Source organism: Mobula birostris, chromosome 3 (assembly GCF_030028105.1).
Source record: "Mobula birostris isolate sMobBir1 chromosome 3, sMobBir1.hap1, whole genome shotgun sequence".
In the NCBI taxonomy this organism is placed as follows: Eukaryota; Metazoa; Chordata; class Chondrichthyes; order Myliobatiformes; family Myliobatidae; genus Mobula; species Mobula birostris.
In genome coordinates, this window is record NC_092372.1 from 6914446 (window position 1) to 6939505 (window position 25060).

Consider the following 25060-nt stretch of genomic DNA (forward strand, 5'->3'; position numbering starts at 1 on the left):
GGCGCCCTCTGTAAGCAAGCTTCTACGTTGCTTTCCATGTACGCATGGGTTTCCTCCGGGTGCTCCAGTTTCTTCCCACAAATAGTGGGTTGCTGGGCAGCGCAGCTCAAAGAGCCGGAAGAGTTGTTCTGTGCTCTACTCTTAATAAATAAATTATAGCATTTTGCTACATCTCGTACAGCCAAGTCATCCGGTATATTTAAAGCAGAGGTTGGTAGGTTCTTGACTAGTCAGAGTGTCAAAGGCTATTGGGAAGAGGCTGGAGAATGGGGTTGAGAGGGCAGTGGTAGTGGTTAGCACAACGCTTTACAGTGCCAGCGACCCAGGTTCAATTCCCACCGCTAACTCTAACCACGTGAGTTTCCTCTGGGTGCTCCAGTTTCCTTCCACAGTCCAAAGACGTATGGTTGGTCGGTTAATTGGTAATTGTAAATTGTCCCATGGTTAGGCTAGGTTATATCAGGAGATTACTGGGCAATGTGGCTCGAAGGGCCAGAAAGGCCTAGCCACGCTATATCTCAATAAATTTTTTTAAAATGCTGTGATGGAATGACGGAGCAGACTCGGTGGGCTAAATGGCCTAATTCTGCTCCAATGTCTTAAGGTCTTATGTGGTAACAATAAACAAAGTGACAATTGAAAAGTTTACAATTATAAATGGAAAAGAGGTGTCGAAATCTATATGGGCTACTGAAATGGATATTGTTGCAAAAGATACCAACTGGGAGATATACTGAATAATTACTTTACATCTGAATGAAGCTCGCCCACCACCCCCCTCCCCACCCCATGGGTGTCTCTGGAAATGCGGCACATTAGCCCCTTGCTAACAACCACTGGATTCCATGGCGAGAACTCACCTTTCTCTGCCTTCAGGGAGTCTAGGGAGTATATGACTTTGGGCCCACCAAATCAACTCGTCAAGTCAAGTCAAGTCACTTTTTATTGTCATTTTGACCATAATTGTTGGTACAGTACACAGCAAAAACAAGACAATGTTTTTCAGGACCATGGTGCTACATGAAACAATACAAAAACTACACTGAACTACGTAAAACACAAAAACTACACTAGACTACAGACCTACCCAGGACTGCATAAAGTGCACAAAACAGTGCAGGCATTACAATAAATAATAAACAAGACAATAGGCACAGTAGAGGGCAGTAGGTTGGTGTCAGTCCAGGCTCTGGGTATTGAGGAGTCTGGTGGCTTGGGGGAAGAAACTGTTACATAGTCTGGTCGTGAGAGCCCGAATGCTTCGGTGCCTTTTGCCAGATGGCAAGAGGGAGAAGAGTTTTATGAAAGGATTGGTTGACGTTTCGGGCCGGGACCCTTCGTCAGGACTTGTCCTGACGAAGGGTTCCGGCCCGAAACGTCGACCGATCTTTTCCATGGATGCTGCCAGACCTGCTGAGTTCCTCCAGCGTGTTGTGAGTGTTGCTTTGACCCCAGCATCTGCAGATTATTTAGAGTTTGTATGAGGGGTGCGTGGGGTCCTTCATAATGCTGTTTGCTTTACGGATGCAGCGTGTGGTGTAAATGTCTGTAATGGCGGGAAGAGATACCCCGATGATCTTCTCAGCTGACCTCACTATCTGCCGCAGGGTCTTGCAGGGTCTAGGGAGTATATGACTTTGGGTCCACCAAATTTATGGGTTTGGGATGTCTCACTCACCCAAACCCCAGTTTGTGTGAATTACTGCCTCTGCAATAGCCCATCAGAATGAAATAAAAGATCACACACTGCATTCAATTATAAATAAGTATATTTACGAGCGTCAACCTATCCAAAGAGTTAGTAAAGAAAAGAAAAAAAAATCAAAAGTGCCCATTATAATTAGACAGTCAAATGTGCAGGGGTTGGAGCTCAAATCTTCCAAAAGCCATATTCACTGATCATTAGTAGACCTCCATGTCTTGCCTCCATCGACTGGCATTTTCCAGCCAGATCGAATCCTACAACCAGTTCCATCCAACATCTTCTTTCTTCATCTCCCGCCAACCAAACCCATACTATGTCAGCCAAAAGCCACACCACAGTCTTCTCTAGAACCACTCTCCTAATTGGATAGCCCACCTTCCGAAGTATTCTTTATCTCTAACAGTAACCCAAACACTGTTTCTGCAGAAAGACATGAAATACCCTACAAAATTAGCAGTATAATCTTTACCACAGAATTACACTCTCCCCCACCAAACAATCCCATTAATAACACAGTTTTCAAAGGAATTTCATGATGTCAAACCCTCCAATCCATTTGTAAATGGTAGTGACATATCTCACTAGGGGAATAGGCACAACACTCTGATCCCCGGTGCAACAGAGGCCAGCCTATCTGGGAGTTTCCTGATTCTTTGAGAACTACTTATCCCAACATCTAGTTCTTCAGCTTGAGACACTCCCGGGGACTTTTCCTGTCTACCTAGAGAGGCCTCCCCCTGTCTATTACCCATGCCTTCCGACAACTCAGGTCCCCCTGTCACTTGGCTGAGTTCAGCTTCATTCCCAGGTACTTTCGAGCCAAGTCTCCCATCATTGTCCAGCTGCAAGCCTGCCCATCCATTGCTAGACCCCCCCATTTCATCCGCATCCACTTGGGGAGGTTTGAAAATCTCTTCCTCAATTATCGGGGAGTTTGCATAAGGTAGTGTGTACCATACCGTCACTTCCTCATCCTCTGAGTCCATACCACGTTCAGTGGTTAAATCCCTTCCAGACCTTTCCACTACTTTCCTTTTGTCCTCCCACGTTGCTGCAGAGACCTCTTACTAGGTGTAGGGCCCAGGTCAGGTGATCGATCAACACGTACCCTTTGACCCAGAGGTAGAAGATGGTTCCTAGGGAGAATCTTGACAGGACCATTCCCATCCTCTGGTTTCACCCAGAAAATTGGTACATTTGGCATCTGACTCTCCACCATGTAAGGCGTAGCCACCCAGCAGTCAGCCTGCTTCCCTGGTAGCCCCAGGCTCTTTATGAGAACTCTGTCCCCAAGCATCAGTTGGGAGAACCTAATCTTTTGATATCTCCTCTTATTTCCTTGATTCTGCTTTGTAGCAGAGACCTCCACTAGTTCATAAGCCTTTTGCAATTCCCTCATGTCAGGCACATACTTCAGATAGGTCTTCTGTGGCAAATCTTCCCCACCATTCCCAAACCAGAGGTCAAAAGGCAACCTTGCTTCGCACCCAAACATTAAGTAATATGGCAAGTATCCAGTAGCTTCATTCTGTGTACAGTTTTAGCAGTAGACCAGATGCTCAATATGCTGACTCCATTTATTCTTCTTGCTGACTTCCAAGCTGATCAGTAATAACCAAGACATTCGCCGTATTTCTAGAATCAGGCTCTAAGGAGAGGAAATCCATACATACCAGAACAAGTGGCCCCACACTCTGCAAGTGGGACAATGGAGTGGACCTCGTAGGCAGTGTCTTCCTCCAAGTACGTCGAACATACGACTTACAGTACTCTTCAACTTCAGACTTCATTCAGGACCAGTAGAACCGATCTCAGACCAATCCATAGGTTTTGTCAAACCCCAAATGTCCTGAATCATTGTGAAGTGACTTCAACAAAATCCTACAGTATTTCTCAGGCAGAACCAAATGGGAACAGTGAGGCATGTCTGGAGAAGACGTGACCCAGAATAAAATCTGATTCCTCAACTACAGGTTGTTCTGTTCTCTCAACAGTAGAGATACAGGAGGGTGTTTCATCTTAACAACACACATCAAATTTGCTGGTGAACGCAGCAGGCCAGGCAGCATCTCTAGGAAGAGGCACAGTCGACGTTTCGGGCCGAGACCCTTCATCAGGACTAACGGAAGGAAGAGCTAGTAAGAGATTTGAAAGTGGGAGGGGGAGGGGGAGATCCAAAATGATAGGAGAAGACAGGAGGGGGAGGGATGGAGCCAAGAGCTGGACAGGTGATTGGCAAAAGGGATAGGAGAGGATCATGGGACAGGAGGCCCAGGGAGAAGGAAAAGGGAGAGGGGGGAAAAACCCAGAGGATGGGCAAGGGGTATAGTCAGAGGGACAGAGGGAGAAAAAGGAGAGAGAGAGAGAAAAAATGTGTGTATATAAATAAATAACGGATGGGGTATGAGGGGGAGGTGGGGCATTAGCAGAAGTTAGAGAAGTCAATGTTCATGCCATCAGGTTGGAGGCTACCCAGGCGGAATATAAGGTGTTGCTCCTCCAACCTGAGTGTAGCTTCATCTTTACAGTAGAGGAGGCTGTGGATAGACATGTCAGAATGGGAATGGGATGTGGAATTAAAATGTGTTTCATCTTTTCAGCTTGGGCCACATCTCCTTCTGCAACAGCTGACCAAACGGTACCGATACATGGGTCATCTCGCTGAGCAGCAGCCACTTCCCCTGGACTCAACTCAGGCAACTGCTTTGTATTCAGAGCAGACAGGTTGTGGAATGATACAACCAGAAGCTCCCAAATGATCCACCGCTTGATCCTGCCCTAGCCTCACCTCTGACTTCCCCATGACTGAAAACTTCAGGTGTAGGAATGCTCTGCCACTCTCCGTCCATTTCCAGCTCTTCATGCATACATCAGGATAACATACCTGCATCAATATTTCAGCTCCCCGGCCTGTACTTCAGGCTGAAATCATAGGCAGACAGCGCAGCCAACCAACGAGGCCCTGTGACATCCAATTTCACCAAGGTCAGGATATAAATTAATGGATTGTTGACCATCCTCACCTCAAACTTGGCATCATATTGATAAGCACTTAACTTATCCACCACATCCCATTTTAATGCCAGAAACTCCAGTGTGTGCTTGGGGTAGTTTCACTGGGAGGGTGACAGACTTCAGCGACAGAGCTCAATCCCGTGCCCTGATACTGATAGAGAACACACCTAAGCCCACTCGGCTGGTGTCATTATGTAATACATACCGCAATGGGGGTTTGCAAAAACCAACACAGGCACTTTCGTCAGCAGCTCCTTCAACAACTGAAAGACTGCTTCACATTTCGCATCTCATCTTGCTCCAAAAGGCTTCGAAGGGCTAAGATAATCTTTACCATATCCTCCTTTCATCCTGCTCCAGTTCTTCTCCAAGGGAGGGTAACCGCACAGAAGCTGATTCAAAGGGTGACTCACTTCAGAGCAGTCTTTCACAAACCTCCAATAGTACCCACAGAATCCAAGGAATGAGGCCAGGGCACTCACATTCTTGAACCTTGGCCGTGTGGTCACCGGCTCTATCTTTGAGGATCTGTAACTACTCTGTTCCATGAGACTATGTTCCCAACGTAGTTGAAAGATGTCTTGCAGAGCTGGGACTTGTCCACAGACAGTTTTAACCCCTCAGCTTTCAGGCAGCCTAACTCCTTCAGTAGCCTCTTCCAGGGTGGACCCGAGCATTTTGAGATCATCCAGGTACACAAGCGCCACAAGCAAGTTCATATTGCCAGCAATTTTCTCCATGACACACTGGAGAGTAGCTGGTGCTCCTGATATACCCTGGAGCATCTTTTTAAACTGAAAGAATCCAAGTGGACATATGAATGCCATCTTCTCCTTGCCAGCCTCACTCATGGTACCTGATAATACCCACTCCTTAAGTCCAGCACACTGAACCACTTCGCTCCACTCAGGCAGGACAGGTCAGAGCAGAACTAACCTTAGAACAGGTCGGGGACTGTGCGTCGGTTCAGAATCCAATAGTCCACACACATACGTACCTTCCCATTCTTCTTCCTCACCACCACTATGGCACTCGAACTCAGTAATAATCACAGCTTCCTTCAGCTTCCACAGATGCTGTCTAACATCCTCCACCTTAGCGGGTGCCCGTTGCTGAGACCTTTCTCTGAAAGGGTGTCTTCCGTTACTCAGATGGTGTGGTGAGCACTCTTGGAACAACCCACATCAAACTCCTCTGTAGAAAAGACATCTTCGAACTTCAACATCTTCTCTGTCAATCTCCTCTTCCAACCTCCAGGTACCAGGGAGTCACCAAATTTGAATGCCTTGGCTGTCGACTTCCCCTTTCCTGGTTTCTCTCCTGCTTGCCTCACAGGAAAACTAGACATTACAGTCACCAGAAAAAGGTGTGCCATTCACATTCACCACCTGAGGGTGACCTCCCTTTCCAAGATGTTCCCGATAATCACTGTCATCCTGTATAACCTGTACAATCGATGGCTTCTGCATTTTGGGCCTCACTAGTACCCCAGCAGGTAACCGTGACTCCTCTTCGTGGTCTTCCGGAGCATTCACCAGAAGGGCCTTGGCATTCCAGGAAATTTGGGGTTTCCCGTCACTTGAGCTACTTCCCCAGGCCGTAACAGAACAGTCCCTCGTTTGTGCTCATCATCCAGCCTAGGATGGGCAAGCACTTCTTCAAAAGCAGCTCTGAGCACAAGATGAATGGACAACGTTTTCAAAAAGCTCTCCCCAACTCTCTCCTTGCAGGTTTCCACTAGCTTCCTCACAATAGGAATATTTGTTCCCACAAGAATCGAAGCTTCGTCCTTCTTGACCGGGTCTGGACAAACCAACATTAACATGTCAAGGACCTCAGCTACTCCCACATCTGTTTCCAAAAACTCCAGCTTCAAAGGCAAATAACCATCATATGGGTAGTCATCTGTACTAAGGCCCCAGAGCTCTAGGGCACTTAATGGTGTCAATGGTAAATGTGACAAATACTAGTTGTAGAAGGATCTGCACAACAGAGCAACCTCAGAACCTATGTCAAGTATGGCTTGAGCATAAATACTCTCCCATCCATGGGACACACTGGAGCTTGGCTCCACTAAGACTTCAAGAATAGGGTTTTTCACTTTGGTGTCTTCCTTGATACACTGTTTAGAACGTGCTCCCCGAAACATCAGACCGTTCCCTCAGTGGGTTTCTCTGAAGTTTCTCAACTTCCCTTTCTGCTTAATTCACTGTGGGCTCACTTTCCAAAGGGCTTCCTGTCCTTCACACTCCGCCGGAAGCATCTGTCCTCACCACAGTTGTAACAGACCGTACTGGTCACTCACCTTTTCAAGGGACCCCATTCAATAGCAGCTCTCTGCCTAGTACGTCCCATCAGTGGGTCCAGTTTCCTATCGGCTTTGTTATGCTTGGCAGCAGCACCCACCAGTAACAACCAGGATACCTCAGCTCTAAAATCTGCCATGGACTCCTGTAACACCCTCGTTTGTGGGGCATCAGGGATCACTTCAGCAACAGAGGCTGTTACTGGGAACTGGACCCAGCTGACGGAGGCCTCCCTCTCCTCTGTCACAGTTTCCTCATCTTTTACTTCTCTGATCAGCTCAACAAACATGGGGGAGCATGCATTTTATGAGACATTCAGAAGCTGAAAGCGATCATGTTCTGTGACTGTGCACTCTTTGCCACTTGGTCCATTCTTAATTGATTCACCTCAGCTACTTGGGTGACCCATCTATGCCACAAGCAATGCAGCTGTCTCTCTAGATGAAAAACACAGGCAGAAAATTTCTCCCCATTCTCCTGAAGCATGCTCTGAAACTCCATCATAAGCTCCATTGGGCTTCCTGTCATGCCAAAAACATTCTCTAGTGCTTGCATGTAACGGGCGGAAGTAGCTAAGGAGTTCTCTGCCTTTAAAGACCTCACGACTTCAACAGCTGGACCCTTTAGACTCTCGACCAGCAACTGACTTTTCACATTTCAGAGCACTACCGCTCATCCAGCATCTGAGAGGTCTGCTCCACCCAAGTCTCATAACCCTCCTCCTCCTTAGGGGTGGGCTGCACTCCTGAGAACATCCTCAGCCTATGGTAACTTTCACTCTCTGCCGGTGCCCTTTGCCATGTAGCTGCTGGATGTAAGGGCCATACCAACTCAGAATTCTCACCCCTCGTCGTGGGACTCATTAGACCTTCCACATCAGTCAACTCCACCCATCACTCCTCAGAAGCGAGAGCTTTAAAGTCTCCACCTTCAGCTACAGGAAACTCAGCTTCCAATTCAGCACTCTCGCCAATGCTCTCCTCTTCTCAGAAAGTATGGACGGCCCATGACCCTGCCTCTCCAGACATTCCAATGGCACCAGGCAGATCCACTCCTGTACGTCAGCGTTAGTCTGAACTAAAACAAAATCTTTGCCTGCCATTTGGTCAAACTGCCGCTCAATGACCGTAACTTTCCCTAATATTTTAACAGTGCTTAAGACCCTTATCAACAATTCACCTGGGCTGCAGATATCTACCCCACTCAGAACAGGCATTAACTACAGGTAACCTCTTTGAATAGTACCAATGCTTAACCCCTGCAGCGTCCATAACCACATATCTTAATCACTTTCCCGGACAACAGTTTAACACAGGCTTAAACACAAACTCACTTTATCAATGCCTAGGGCAATTACATAGTTTCCAATGAAGTCAATCCAGGCAATACCCCCACAATGAAACCAACCCCCCCCCCGCCCTTTTCTGGGCATCTCTAGAAATGGCTTGTTAGTTCCTCACTAAGAAGCCACTGAACTCAGCACCAAGAAAAACTCACCTTTCTTCAGCTTCATACATCTGGCCTATAAACAACTTTGGTCCCACCAAATCCATGAGACTGGGATGTCTCGCCCACCCAAACAACACACATCAAAGTTGCTGGTGAAAACAGCAGGCCAGGCAGCATCTCTAGGAAGAGGTACAGTCGACGTTTCGGGCCGCGACCCTTTGTCAGGCCAGTCAGGAGGCAGCAAGTGGGAATAAAGGGGGTCTTTTCTGGTCGGCTGCCAGTGACTGGTGGTGTTCCTCAGGGGTCAGTATTGGGACTGCTATTTTTCACATTGTTCATTGGTGATTTAGATAATGGAATTGATGGCTTTGTGGCAAAGTTTGCAGATGATGTGAAGATACGTAGAGGGGTAGGTAGTGCTGAGGAAGCAATGCAATTGCAGAAGGACTTAGACAAATTGGAAGAATGGGCAATAAAGTGGCAGACTGAATACAGTGTTGGGAAATGCATGATAATGCATGTTGGTAAAAGGAACAATAGTATTATCCAATAGGGAAGAAGGTTCAAACATCAGAGGTGCAGAGGGACTTGGGAGTTCACATGCAAGACTCCCAGAAGGTTAATTCAAGGTTGAGTCTGTGGTAAAGAAAGCAAATGCAATGTTGGCATTTATTTCAAGTATTGTCCACAGTTTTGGGCCCCTTATCTCAGAAAGGATGTGTTGTCATTGGAGAGAGTCCAGAGGAGGTTCATGAGAATGATTCTGGGAATGAAGAGGTTAACATATGAGCAGCATTGGGCAGCTTTGGGCCTGTACTCACTGGAATTTAGAAGAATGTATGAGGATCTCATTGAAATCTACTGAATGTTGAAAGAACTAGATAGGGTGGATGTGGAGAGGATGTTTCTTATGGCAGGGGTATCCAAACTGGTGTTCCATGATTGAACCATTTCCTAATGATTTCACCGTGCTTACAACTCTAGTCAACAAATCACCTGGGCTGCAGATATCTACCCCGCTCAGAACAAGCATTAGCTACAGGTAATCTCTTTGAATTGTACCAATGCTTAACCCCTGCAGCGTCCATAACCACATATTTTAATCACATTCCTGGACAATAGTTTAACACAGGCTTAAACACAAACCCACTTAATCAATTCTTAGGGCAATCACGCAGCTTTCAACTAATTCCATCCAGAACGATACCCCCACAATGAAACCCCTTTTGATGGGCGTTTCTGAAAATGCCGCTTGTTAGCCCCTCACTAACAGCTACTGGATTCTGCAGCGAGACCCCACCTTTCTCCACCTTGGTACTTCCAGGGAGTATATGACTTTGGTCCCGCCAAATCCGTGCAAGTGGGATGTCTTGCCACCCAGACCCTGGTTTGTGTGAATGCTATGTGAGTTACAGCCTCCACAATAGCCTGTCAGCCTGAAACAACAGATCACACACCCCATACAATTATAAAGTATATTTATGAGCGTTATCTTACTCAAAGAGTTATTAAAGGAAAAAAAAACAAAATGGGTCCATTATAATTAGACAGTTGGAGCTCAAATCTTCCAAAATCTATATTCACCGATCCTTGGTAGACCTCTGTGCCATGCCTCCATTGACTTGCATTTTCCCACCAGATTGAATCTTTTGACCAGTTCCATCCAGTATCTTCTCTCTTCATCACCCGCCAAACAAAGACCTTCTCCGTGTCAGCCACAAAGCTACACCCCAGCCTTCTCTAGAACCTTCTCCCTGTTCCACTCTTCTTATTAGAAGGTCCACATTCCTTAAGTATTCCTTATCTCTAACAGTAACCCAAACATTGCCTGCACAGAAAGACCATGACATACAACACCCTAGATCATTAGCAGTAAAACCTTTAACAGGGCGTAATATGTACTCACAGTAGAGAAATAGAAAAGCATGCTGAATTTCTGAGTATACTAATGCTGAGTTGGGGAACGATTCAGCAAAAATAATCACAGGCAAGTTATAGGTTTTGAAGAAAACAATAAAATTACTGTACAGCACTGTGCAAAAGTATTAAGCATGTGTATAAAAATCTGTAAAGTGAAGATGTTTTTAAATATAATACAATGAAAAGCTTCTATATATCACAAAAATTACTGTAAAGAGCAGTAAACAGTAAAATACAAAATCAACTCAATATTTGGTCTGACCACCCTTTGCCTTTAAAACTACATCAATTCTCTTAGGCACACTGTCATGCAGTTTTATAAGAAAATCAGCTGGTAGGTTGTTCCAAACATCTTGGAGGACTTGTCACAGTTGTTCTATAGACTTTGGCTGTGTCACTTGCTTCTGTCACTCCAGGTGATCCCAGACAGCTTCAATGATATTCAGATTAGTGCTCAATGGAGGCCATACCATTGAAAACATATTTTAAAAACTATCGTGCCGAAGACTTTTGCACAGTACTTTACATTGAAACATCCAGTGAAATACACCGTTTGTGTCAATGATCAACATGTGCTCTTATACAATTCAGACATTAAAAACAGATTGCAGACTTACTCCTGACATTCAGCTGAGATCTTTAATTCATTGGTTCTACTAAGGAAGATCTTAACAAGAGCTTGAAAGTTTCCTGTACAAGGATTGTTCACAACTGAAAGAAATATACAAAACCTTAGAGACATTTGCTATCAAGAATATTGAAACAAGTATGGTAATCAGAAATATGTTATAAGCAATAAAGAAAAGGCTTACTTAAAAACAGATTAAAGGGTATTTACTCTAAAATCTATTTTTTTGAAAAAGTAATGTACCAAATTAAAATCAGATATTTTAAAACCTTCCAGCAATTTTCTAGTACTTTGCCCAAATTACTTTTTTTTCTGCACAAAACTGAAAATCTGTAGGCATTAATCTATAGGAGAAATTACTACAAATTTTTATCTGGGTAACTAGTTAACAAAACTATTGGTATGTTCCAGTTTCTCCCACCCACCCACCTTGGGTAAAAAAGTTAACAGATCTATTTTGCTCCAGCTGAATTGATTGCTTTTTGATAATTAAACCTCCAAGGATCACTGTTAATTTAATGCAAAAAATTTATCACTATAAGGTTACGTATAATTTTCAAAATTAAATGATTTGATCTGATTTTAGGCATGAACATACTTACTGAGTGACCTGGAGATTGAAAGTGTTGCCTCTTCCAAGAGACGAACATCGGCACTGCAAAAAGAAAATAGAAATCCACTACATTAGAACAATAATTTGAACATAGTAGGATTCTTTACTGAATGAAACTGGTAAAAGAAATAATGTAAATTACACACAAACATTCCCTTTTACAGCATTTTTCACAAGCTCTCAATATTTTCAAGAATCACTGTTAATAACCACATTGTAAAACATCTGTAATTTCAGATTTTGTTGTCACATTAACATAGGTAGTGTATGTTGGGGGCCACAACAGAGTAGCAGTTAGTACGACGCTATTACAGCTCTTGGCATAAGAGTTCATAGTTCAATTCCAGCATCCCCTGTAAGGAGTTTGTACGTTCCTTCCCTTATGTGCATGGGTCTTCTCCTTCTCTGGGTGCTCCAGTTTCCTCACAATGTCTAAAAACGTACTAGTTAGTAGGTTAATTGGTCATTGTAAATTGTCCCATGATTAGGCTAGGATTATACTGGTGGGTGCTGGGCAGTGCAGCTTGAAGGGCTGAAAGGGCTGTTCCACACTGTATCTCAATAAATAAACAAATATGGATCGAGGGGTAGCAGGGCTTTGTGCAGGTTGATAGGGCTAGGCAAATCAATAACTTGGCACAGACTAGGTGGGCCATAGGGTCATAGAACACCACAGCACAGAAACAGGCCCTTCAACCCATCTAGTCTGTGCCAAAGTATTACTCTGCCTACTCCCATCAACCTACACCCAGTACATAGTCCTCCATACCCCTCCCTTCCATGTCCCTATCTGAACTTTCCTTGAATGTTGTAATTGAACTCTTATCCACCACTTGCACTGGCAGCTCGTTCAATACTGTCACCACCCTCTGAGTGAAGAAGTTCCCTCTCATGTTTCTCTTAAATATTTCACCTTCTTCACCAGAGGGCCACCGCAGAAACATTTCTATTACTCTATTAACACAGAAACACAAAATGAAATGCATGGTTTGTGTTAACAACCAGCACAACCAAAGAATATGCTAGTAAGTGTCACCACACCTTCAGGTGTCAACCTAGCATGCCCACCATGCTAGACAGAATAACATTTTGTTTTAATTTGCATAACATTTTATGTCCCTCCATTGGTCAGTGTCAACCTTGCTGTCTATAATGAAGTTGATATACAAGCCAGGGCAGTATAATATGGAGAGCAAGCTGCTGCCCATGTAGCAGGCTCCCCCTCTCCACGCATCTGATAAACCCAGAGATCGATACAGTTTGGCATCAGCATCATCGGAGGTGCCAGTCACTGTTGAACTCAATGGAGGATGGCCTTAGGGACTCCAGTTCCAGATTCTTCCTCGGTGTTTACTCCCACAACCTTTCCCATGAGTGCGTAGAGCCACAAGGTAGTAGAGGTTTGAGATGAGAGTTTTCCTTCTCCTAGATGAGCTGCCAACCACGGCTGACAAGCCCCCTCTGCCTGAAGCGACTGGTTTTAAGGCACCAGTAACCTGTCCTTTGCATAATATTAGAAAATTGTTATATGCATGGAATTCTGACACACGAGACTTACTTTATGCATCAGGATTCAATATTATATTTTTATTGGCTTAGATAATTTGTAAATCTATGACTATAACTACAGAACCGTACCCAATTGTTCACAGCATATAGTTAATTATCAAGTGAAGCTTTTCAGAATATTCTGGAAAAATTTGCTTTACCATTATCCAAAGTAACATGATAGTCTGTTGCCTAAGTTAACTACAATATTTTAAAAATCACACATTTCAACACAAACTGATTCAGTTTACTAGCAATACACTCAATAAACAGCCCAACAAATAAATGAGCCCAAATCCACACTGATGTTTATACTTGACACAGAAGAATTCTGAATTAATCATATGGTTCAAAAAGTCACATGTTTAGTGGCCTATTTGTAATTCAGCATTTGAAGAATCAATTTCAGCTACCGTCAGCGGTCACCTGAACACCTGCTTGTTAAACCAAATATCTAATCAGCCAATCATGCAGCAGCACTCAATGCATAAAAGCATGCAGACATGGTCAAGAGGTTCGGATATTGTTCAGACCAAACATTAGGATAGGGAAGAAATGTGATCTAAGTGACTTTGACCATGAAATGCTTGATGGTGACAGACGGTGTGATTTGAGTATCTCAGAAACTGCGGATCTCCTGGGAGATACACACACACAGCAGTCTCTAGTGTTTACAGAGAATGGTGCGAGAAACAAAAAATATCTAGTGAGCGGCAGTTCTGTGGATGAAAACACCTTATTAATGAGAGAGGTCAGAGAAGAATGGCCAGACTGGTTCAAGCTGACAGGAAGGTGACACTAACTCAAATAGCCATGTGTTACAACTGTGGTGTGCAGAAGAGCATCTCTAAACGCACAACCATCAAACCTTGAAGGTGTTGGGCTACAGCAACTTAAGACCATGAATAAACACCGTGGCCACTTTATTATACTTTTTACTTTATTTTCACCAAACAACTGATACTAGAACGTACAATCATCACAGCGATATTTGATTCTGCGCTTCCCACTCCCTGGATTACAATTCGATAGTAAATATTAAAAATTTAAATTGTAAATCATAAATAGCAAATAGAAAAATGGAAAGTAAGGTAGTGCAAAAACACGGAGAGGCAGGTCCGGATATTTGGAGGGTACGGCCCAGATCCGGGTCAGGATCCGTTCAGCAGTCTTATCACAGTTGGAAAGAAGCTGTTCCCAAATCTGGCCATATGAGTCTTCAATCTCCTGAGCCTTCTCCCAGAGGTACCTAATAAAGTAGCCACTGAGTATATATCTTTACACCATCTTAACTAAATTTTATAACAGCACCATTGAGAGTGTCCTGCTGCATCTCCAGCTGGTATGGAAGCAGTCAAGCATCGGTCCAGAAGTCCCTACAAAGGACTGTGCAAACAGCTGAGATGATCATAGAGTTCTCCCTACCATCCATCGGGACCATTTATCTGGTGCGCTGCATACATAGTATTATCAAGGATCCCACACGTCCATCCAGCATCCTTTTTGACTTTCTACCAACAAGCAGGAGGCTCTGATGCATAAAAACAAAAAAATGATCAGGATGGAAAACAGTTTCTCCCTCAGGCCATTAGGCTTCTGAACTCGCTGCCGCATCGCATTCGATGTGCCACTGGTTAATCTGTTCTGTAGCTTACTATATTTAAATTTATGCACTTTATATATGCATAATTCAACTGTAGATTTTATCTTTATTTTCCTAAGTTATTGTGTGCTATATATATTATAGTGCTTTACACGCTGGTTCGGAGAAATGTTGTCTCATTTGACGGTATATAAGTATATAATTAAAAGACAATAAACTTGGCTTGATTGTAAGCATATGCAAATACATTTCCCAGCATGCACTCAGACTATCCGTATCACCAAACATCATTTCATCCTCTGAGGATACAAATATTTTCGTCAGTTTTTAATGTAAATAACCAAAACAAACAATGGTACCCATATTCTATGCACGAACTAAAAAAATCTACCTCGCTGAACCAGTTAATGTGGAACACTAACTTTGAATCTACATACTTGGAAAATTAAAATGAAAATGGTTTATAAACAGTAGTCTGTAATGATGCTGCAGTTGTGCTCCAGTAAGCTGAAATGCACTGCCATCTTATAATAGAGAACAATAGCTTGTGCACTTTCAATAGTTTAAATATTTTATGTGTGCATTCCTATTATGATTAGCTTACAATTAGACAACACCTGTGATCTAATGTCTTTCAGTGGTGAGCATTAAAAAAATCCACTTAAAAACTATTTCTAAATAACTAGGGCAACACAGACAAACAGTGGAGAAACCCAGCAGATCAGGCAGCACCCATTTAAGTGAATAAACAGGCGATGTTTCAGGCTGAGACACTTCATCAGGACTGGAAAGCAAGGGGGAAGATGCCGAACAAGTTGGGGGGGGGAGGGGAAGGAGTATAAACTAGAAGGTGATAGGTGAAGCCGGGTGGGTGGGGGAAGGGGATGAAGTGAGAAGCTGGGAGGTGAGAAGTGGAAAAAGTAAAGGGCTAGGGAAGAAGGAGTCTAAGAGGAGAGGAGAGTAGACCATAAGAGGAAGGGAAGGAGGAGGGGACGACCAAAGGGAGGTGATAGGCAGATGAAAAGAAGTGGCAGAAGGCCAGAATAGTGAATAACAGAAGAGGGAAGGGGGAGGGGAAATTACTGGAAGGAGAAATCAATGCTTATCCCATAAGGCTTGAGGCTACCAAGATGGAATATGAGGTGTTGCTCCTCCACCCTGAGAGTGGCCTCATTGTGGCAGAAGAGGGGGCTATAGACCAAAATGTCAGAAAAGGAATTGGGATAGGAATTAAAATTGCTTGTGACCTGAAAATTCCACTTTTTACAGATGGGAGTGGAGGAACTTGACAAAGCAGTCCCCCAATACAAAATAACTATATGCCAAGGTCAAACAGGCAGAACCTCATGCCACCAATGTAGCCAACCCCAATAATGCAAAGTCAAGAAATCGTAGCCCAACTGTGAGCATAGCCTCCCTTCCAAAGACTCTCACTGCCTCAGGAGAGCAGCCAATATAGTCAAGGACACCTTTCCACTTCGGTCATTCTCTCTTCTCTTCTGTGGAGCAACTTGATGGGCTGAGAGGCCACATTTTTCTTCTATGTCTTATAGTCTCCCACTTTCCATCAGGCAGGAAGATAACAAAAGCTTGAAAAGACTACTTCTATTCAACTGTCATCATACTCGTGAACAGACCTGTCATATACTGAAAATGAACACTTGAATTCCTAATCCACCTTGTCTCAATCTTGCACAGACAGCCCTTTCTCTGTGGCTGCAACACCATATTCTGTATTGTTTACATTGTTACTGCCTTGTTCTACATGTATGACATGATCTGATCAAATGGTACATAAACAAAAGCATTTCATTAAGTGCTACAGCTGCCTATTCACTTCTTCCCTCGTCTCCCATCAGGACCCCAGACCATCCTTCCAGGTGAGGCGACACTTCACCTGCAAACCTGCTGGGGTCGTCTATTGTGTCCAGTATTCCCGACCTAGCCTCCTTTACATTGGTTAGACCCAACGCAGATTGAGGGATCCACTTTGTTGAGCATCCCTGCTCAATCTGCAAAAAGTGGAATTTCCCAGTGGCAATTGCTATCCCCTTTCCCATTCCGACATGTAGATCCGCGGTCTCCTCTTCTGTCACATGAGGCCACTCTCAGGTTGGAGGGGCAACACCATCTAGAGAGCCTCCAACCTGATGGCAAGTACATTGACTCCCCCAACTTCCAGCAATATTTTCTCTGCCCCCTTCACTCTTCTTCAATTCTCCAGTCTGGCCTCTTACTTCTTCTCTTCACCTGCCTATCACCTCCCCCCGGTGCCCCGCCTCCTTCCCTTTCTCCCATGGTCCACTCTCCTCTTCGATCAGATTCCTCCTTCTTCAGCCCATGGCCTTTTCACCTATCACAAAAGTTTGGTTTGCAGGTGCTACAAGACTATCAAGAAAGCAAATGGAATGTTGGCCTTCATTGTTAGAGGGATTGAATTTAAGAGCAGGGAGGTTATGCTGCAAATGTACAGGGTACTGGTGAGACCACACCTGGAATACTGCATGCAGTTCTGGTCTCCTTACTTGAAGAAGGATATACTGGCTTTAAAGGCCGTGCAGAGGAGGTTCACCAGGTTGATTCCAGAGATGAGGGGGTTAGACTATGAGGAGAGATTGAGTCGCCTGGGACTGTTCTCAGTGGAATTCAGAAGAATGAGAGGAGATCTTACAAAAGCATATAAAATTATGAAAGGTATAGATAAGATAGAGGGAGGAAAGTTGTTTCCATTGGTAGGTGAGACTAGAACTAGGGAACATAGCCTCAAGATTCAGGGGAATAGATTTAGGACAGCGATGAAGAGGAATTGCTCTTCCCAGTGAGTGGCGAATCTGTGGCATTCTCTGCCCAATGAAGTAGTGGAGGCTACCTCAGTAAGTATATTTAAGACAAGGTTGGATAGATTTTTGCATAGTAGAGGAATTAAGGGTTATGGGGAAAAAGCAGGTAGGTGGAGATGAGTCCATGGCCAGATCAGCCATGATCTTATTGAATGGGAGAGAGGCTTGACAGCAAGATGGCCGACTCCTGCTCCTATTTCTTATGTTCTAGCACCTCACAGCTTCTTACTTCAACCACCTCCCCCACCCATCTGGTTTCACCTATCACCTTCTAGCTTGTCCTCCTCCCCTCCCCACTTTCTTATTCAAAGGTTCATTTTTTCTCAAAGTATACCACTCTGAAATTCTTCTTCTGCAGATAGCCACGAAACCAAGAAAAGAACGGCAGCATGATCATCAACACACAAATTCTTCCCCTCTGCAAAAAAAAACACTAACAAAAACAGAACAGGTACATCAGCCCCCAAATCCCCCTCTGACGCACACAAAAAAAAACAAAAAGATTGGGCGAAAAATATAGAAAACAAAAAAAAACATAAGAGTGAGAAAAGTCCACACCGAAAATGCAGAAAATCTGGGCAACATTCTCCCTCTCCATTGCAGAGCAATCTCACCAGCGATAAAAAGGCAGGCAGCCCTCTTCAGTAGTAGAGCGATCCCCCAGCAATAAAAAGGCAGGCAGCCAGCGCTTCAATCTCCCTCACCGCTTTAGTCAGCGAAATGGAGTCGACATCGCGTTGCAGCCTTCTCATCACAAGGTTCGCGCATGCTGCCTCTGACACCCGGAATCCCCTCGGAGACTGCAAAGTGCTGAAACACCCAAAATGATCTCCAAACTGCAAATCACAGGCTCCAAGACTTCCAAAATTACATTCAAGACAAAAAAACAAACATAAAAGATGCAAAGGAAGTGAAATATATTGTTTCATGGTCTATCCAGAAGATGTCGACCGAAAGAGCATTGTACGCAGGAGGCATCTTTACTGGAATTCATCATCTTCCCCCTTTCTTTCCAGTCCTTTTGAAGGGACTCAGCCCAAAACAGCGACTGTATATTCATTTCTATAGATGCTGCCTGACCTGAATTCCTCCAGAATTTTGTGTGTGTTGCAATGACAACAATCAGTTCATACCAATATCCAGCAAATCAAAGTTTGGTGCATCTCACTTCACAGTCCATTCACACTTCTGCACTGACACCGTCAGAATCGTTCCCGACCATACCTCCACACACGTTAATTTTCCAGATACTTTTTTTCTTTTACAGCATAATGCAGGCCCTTCAGCCCACAAAGTTGTGCTGACAATGTAACCGACGCTAGAAACTGCCTAGAATTTCCTTAGCACATAGCCCTCATGTACCTATCTAAGAATCTCTTAAAAGACCCTTTTGTATCCACCTCCACCACCGGCAGCGCATTCCACACACCCACCACTCTCTGTGTGAAAAACTTACCCCTGACATCCCCTCTGTACCTATTTCCAAGCACCTTAAAACTGTGCCCACTCGTGTTAGCCATAACAGCCCTAGGAAAAAGCCTCTGGCTATCCATACGATCAACGCCTCTCATCATTTTATACACCTCTATCAGGTCACCTCTCATCCTCTGTCGCTCCAAGGAGAAAAGGCCAAATTCACTCAACCTATTCTCATAAGGTATACCCTCTAATCCGGGCAACATCTTTGCAAATTTCCTCTGCACTCTCTCTATAGTATCTACATCCTTCCTGTACTGAGGTGAGCAGAACTAAACACAGTACTCCAAGTGAGATCTAACTAATGTCTTATATATCTTTAACATTACCTCATGGCTCATGAACTCAGTCCTGCAGTTGATGAAGGCCAACTCACCATATGCCCAAACAACACTGTCAACCTGTGCAGCAGCTTTGAATGTCCTATGGACGAGAACCCCAGATCTCTCAGATCCTCCACACTGCCATGAGTCTTACCATTAATATCATATTCTGACTTCAAATTTGACCTACCAAAATGAACCACCTCACACTTATCCGGGTGGAAGTCCATCTGCCACTTCTCAGCCCAGTTTTGTATCCTATCGATGTCCCGCTGTAAACTCTGACAACCCTCCAGACTATCCACAACACTCCCAACCTTTGTGTCATCAGCAACCCTTCTACTTCCTCATCCAGGTCATATATAAAAATCACAACGAGGAGGGGCCCCAGAACAGATCCCTGTGGAACACCACTAGCCACCAACCTCCGTGCAGAATATGAACCATCTACAACCACCCTTTGCTTTCTGTGGGCAAGCCAGTTCCGGATCCACAAAGCAAGGTCTCCTTGGGTCCCATGCCTCCTTATTTTCTGAGGAGCCTTGCATGGGGAAGCTTATCAAATACCTTACCTCACAACACAAAGATCCTGCTTAAATAAGAAAAAGGATTTGCATTCATATAGCATCTTTCATAGAGCTCTTGGAATATTCCAACATACCTTGTCAAAAAAGCTGGTGAGCCTCTACTTTCTGAGAGGGTTCAAGACAGCTCAACTACACACATCGATACTCAGGTCCTTCAATAGAAAGCATCCTAACATACTGCATTGCTGCACTGTACAGAAACTACACTGCGGCAGACAGGAAGACTCTATAACAGGTAGTCAGAATTGCCTAACTCATCACTAGCACTAGCCTACCCACCATCAAGGGCATATATACAGAAAGGCACTGGAAAAGGGCCAGTAACATCATGAAGGATCCCACCCACCCTGCTCATAGACTGTTTGTCCCACTCCCATCAAGGACAAGGCTACATATTATCCACCCCAGGACCACCAGACTCAAAAACAGTTACTTTCCCCAAGCAGTAATGTTGATCAACACTTCCACCCACTAACCCACCCCTCCACACCCCCAACCACCACTACTTTATCATTTCCTATCAGGGTCACTTTATGGACATACAATCTATCTATAGTATTAAGCCACCTTATGTATTTATATTTATTGTGTTTTTATTGTATTATTGTGCTCTTTATCTTATTGAGTTTTTTGGTGCTGGATCGGATCTGGAGTAACAATCATCTCATTCTCTTTTACACTTGCGAATAGGAAATGACATTAAACAATCTTCAATACTCAACCTTCAATCTTTTAATCAATAAAGTGTTTATGCTGACTGCTATAATTTATGAAATGCAGCAGCTATTTAGCTCTTTGCAAATTCCCCATAAACAGCTTATATTTTTTTCAAACATGCTAATTGAGAAATAAATATTTGCCTGATCAGCAGGGGTAAGCCCATTCATCTTTCAAACTAGTGCCATGGGATCTTTTATGTTCATCCAACAGAGGAGATGGGACATCTGCTTCACATCAATCCTGAAAGACAACATTCCCTCAAGTCTGCATTCTGTGAGACTAGAAACTTGCATGCAGATTTGATACTCTAAATCTGAATTGAAGAGTCATTAAATCTGAAACACTTACTTTCCTCAATATTGTCTGACCTGCTAATTATTGTAAATTCTTAATTTTATCTGACATTTCACGTTTCAATATCATTGTAGGTGATTGGAGGAAAGTATAGGTGTGATGTCACAGGTAAGTTACTTATACAGAGAGTGGTGAGTGCATGGAGTGCCCTGCCGGGTAGTAGTGGCAGAGGCAGGTACATTAGGACATTTAAGAGACTCTTAGATAGGCTCATGGATGACAGAAAAGTGGAGGGCCATGTGGAAGGAAAGGGTTAGATTAATATTAAAGTAGGTTAAATAATGTCAAGTTAAATGAGGGGGGTCTTCATTTAAGATGGCGCTGGTGAAGCACAGTGACTACTTACTAGTAGCAAATAAAACAAAAAAGTTACTATATTAATTCCAGCATCTGCAGATTTCCTCGTGTTTGTGTTTACTGTATTAATCACACTTTTTCTTGGGTGCAATCACTGCAATCAATAGTCCACCTATCTTCGTTTCATCTGCAAATTTGGCCCAAATTCATCAAATCCGTCATCCAAATCAATGATATATAACGTTAAAAGTGGTCCCAACACCTACACTTGCAGAATACCTTCTATAACTGGCAGCCAACCCGAACAGGCTCTCTTTCAAATAGAGGGCAATGGGTAACCCTATGTTCCACACAGTATTGTGGGCTGAAGGGCCTATATTGTGTTGCAGGTTTTCTATGTTTTTATGTAATAGCCTGTAACTTCGCTGCTGGAGCTGAGCTGCTAAACCACCTGTACGACCTGGCATTTTTGCACTGTAAACTGAAGTCTCAAAGGTGCAGGTCAGTTGCCGTGTGACGTATATGGGCAAATCGAGACACCGGAGACCAGGCCCAAGCCTGAGAATAAGGAAGAAGCCAATGTTTGCCCATTGCTGGAGCAGACTTGGAGCCAATTCGAAGCAGCTGATCCAAGGCGAGGTGAGCCAAGGCAGCGGGGCCTGGGCTCAAGAGCACGGATGTTCCAATGATTGGCCATTGCTAGAGCACAACTGAAGCTGATTTGATGGGGCAGAACTGTGGTGAGGCAAGCGGAGGCAATACAGAGAGTCGAGGCAGCTGGACCTGAGAATGAGAAAAGCCCCGCGGTTTAATCAATTTGAGCACCGAGCTAAATTGGAAAGATCGGGTACAGGCTGAATCGAGGCAGCTGAGAGAGTATTGATGTGGCAGGGCCCAGGTCCGAAAGCAAGCAACAACCCAAGGTTTTGTACAATTTAAGTACCAGGCCAGATTGAAAAGGTCAGGGTGTTGGGGCTGGAGATGAGGGACAGCCAGTTCAGCTCGTTGCTCCATGAGATTTATTCATCTCTGCACTGAACTGTAGCAGTGGCCTACAACTAACAGGTTCCTGGATTGGCTGCAGTGATGACTGGCTTCATGGCTGTGGAATAACTTTCATGAACTTCAATTCTGAATGTTATTTGCTTACTTTTATTTTTGCACAATTTTTTTCTGCACACTGGGTGTTTGATGTACTTTTTTTTATTGAGTTCTATTTAGTTTCTTTGTTTTGTGGCTGCCCATAAGGAGACAAATCTCAAGGGTGTATATTCTATGCATACTTTGATAATAAATATACTTTGAATTTTAAATTTATCTCTTTGAAACCTATCGAACATTGCTAGGCCTAGACAGAATGGACTTGGAGAGGATGTTTCCTCTACTGGGTGACTCTAGGACCAGAGGGCACAGCCTCAGGCTAAAGAGGTCCACTTATAACAGAGATGAGGAGGAATTTCTTTCGGTAGAGAGTAGTGAATCTGTGGAATTCATTGCCACAGACGACTGTGGAGGCCAACTCATTGGATATATTTAAAGCAGAGGTTGACAGATTCTTCATTAGTAAAGGTGTCAAAGGTTATGATGAAAAGGCAGAAGAATGAGATTGAGAGGGTTAATAAATTGGCCACGATGAAATGTCAGAGCAGATTCGATGAGCCAAATGACCTAATTCTGCTCCTATGTCTTTAGGTCTTATGGTCTTATCTATCTCTACCACCACCCCTGGTAGTGCATTCATAGTCATACACATACTTTATTGATCCCGGGGGAAATTGGTTTTCACTACAGTTGCACCATAAATAATTAAATAGTAATAAAACCATAAATAATTAAATAGTAATATGTAAATTATGCCAGGAAATAAATCCAGGACCAGCCTATTGGCATACACTTTCCAACACTGTATTTCATTTGCCACTTCTTTGCCCATTCCCCTAAACTATCTAAGTCTCTCTGCAGGCTCTCTTTCCACAACACTACCTGCTCCTCCAGTTATCTTTGCATCACCAGCAAATTTAGCCACAAATCATTAATCCCATAGTCCAAATCATTGACAGACATCGTAAAACTGACACTGACCCCAACACTGACCCCTGTGAAACTCCACTGGTAACCGGCAGCCAGCCAGAAAAGGATCCCTTTATTCCCATTCCCTGCTTTCTGCCAATCAGCCAATGCTCCACCCATGCTAGTGACTTCCCTGTAATTCCATGGGCCCTTACCTTGCTAAGCAGTCTCATGCAGCACCTTGTCAAAGGCCTCCTGAAATTCTAAGTATACCACACCTACTACATCTCCTTTGTCTACCCTGTTTGTAATTTCCTCAAAAAAATTGCAGGAGTTTAGTCAGGCAGGATTTTCCTTTCAGGAAACCATGCTGGCTTTGGCCTATCTTGTCATGTGCCTCCAGGTAGTCCGTAGTCTCATCCCTACAATCGATTCCAAAAACTTCCCAACCACTGATGTCAGGCTAACAGGTTTATAGTTTCCTTTCTGCTGCCTTTCTCTCTTCTTAAATAGCAGAGTAACATTTGTAATTTTCCAGTCATCTGGTACAATGCCAGAAATCTATCAATTCTTGAAAGATAATTGTTAATGCCTCCGTAATCTCTCCAGCTACTTCTTCCAGAACCCAAGGGGGCATTCCATCAGGTTCAGGAGATTTATCTACCATCAAACCATTAAGCTTCCTGAGCACCTTCTCAGTGTAACGCACTCTAAGGTTTCACTACTAAGGTAATGGTTTCTCTGTAGCAGCAATGTTTGGGTTATGACTGGAGATAACGGGGGCTTTGGAATGTGTGCTATCCAATGAGAGGGATGTTGTTCTTTCTTGTGGGTCCAGGAGCAAGGATTTAGCGGTCTTTTGTCGGCGAGAAGCGAAGAGAGAAGACGCAAATGGAAAGAGTTGGTAGACCAGCAGACGGTGTGGACTCAGAGCAAAGGTCGACAGTCAGCGACGCTCAGAGAAGGTCGATGGGGAACGAATGGACAAATCCGTGAGTTCCAACATGCACATTAGACTGTTTCATTAAAATGGGCCCTTTTTCTTTTTATTTTCTTTACTAACCCTATAGTCAGATTAAGATTTATAAAGTTCGATCGTTAAATTGCATATGGTGTACCGTCTGATATTTTGTGGTTCAGATTTGTAACCGTGCAACACATCACGCAGCATCCCCACAAACAAGATTTCTCAGTTTGTCTGGGCCAGAGGTCGTCTTCCCCTAGAAAAACGTATGCTGGCCGAAGCAGAGGATTATATCAGTCGTAATATTTACTGCACATACTTCACTTCCCTGCCACTCTTGAACGTCCAGTATACTGCAGATGTCATCCACTGTGAAGACTGATGCAAAATACGCATTCCATTCCTCTGCAACTCTCATCACAATATCTCCAGCATTATTTTCTATTGGTTCTATATCTTCCCTCAACTCTCTTTTACCCTTTATATACTTAAAAAAGCTTTTCGTATCTTCTTTGATATTAGTTGCCAGCTTCCTTTCATAATTCATCTTTTCCTTCCTATTGACCTTCATAGTTTCCTTCTGCAAGTTTTTAACAGCTTCCCAATCCTCTATCTTCCCACTAGCTTTGGCTTCCTTGTATGCCCTCCCTTTTGCTTTTACTTTGGCTCTGACTTCACTTGTCAGCCACGGTAGTGTCCAAC

The 25060-nt window shown here is 43.8% G+C and overlaps 1 protein-coding gene across 4 annotated transcripts in view; it reads right to left on the reverse strand.

The window, feature by feature from the left end:
* dym (dymeclin) overlaps nucleotides 1-25060 on the reverse strand; it is a 412200-nt gene that overhangs the window by 321678 nt on the left and 65462 nt on the right. For all 4 annotated transcript variants that reach the window (XM_072252184.1, XM_072252183.1, XM_072252186.1 and 1 more), the window contains exons 3-4: nucleotides 11626-11678; nucleotides 11013-11106 (exon numbers count right to left, since the gene is read on the reverse strand). In XM_072252184.1, coding sequence (XP_072108285.1) covers nucleotides 11013-11106; nucleotides 11626-11678 — 147 coding nt within the window. The remainder of the gene's footprint in view (nucleotides 1-11012; nucleotides 11107-11625; nucleotides 11679-25060) is intronic.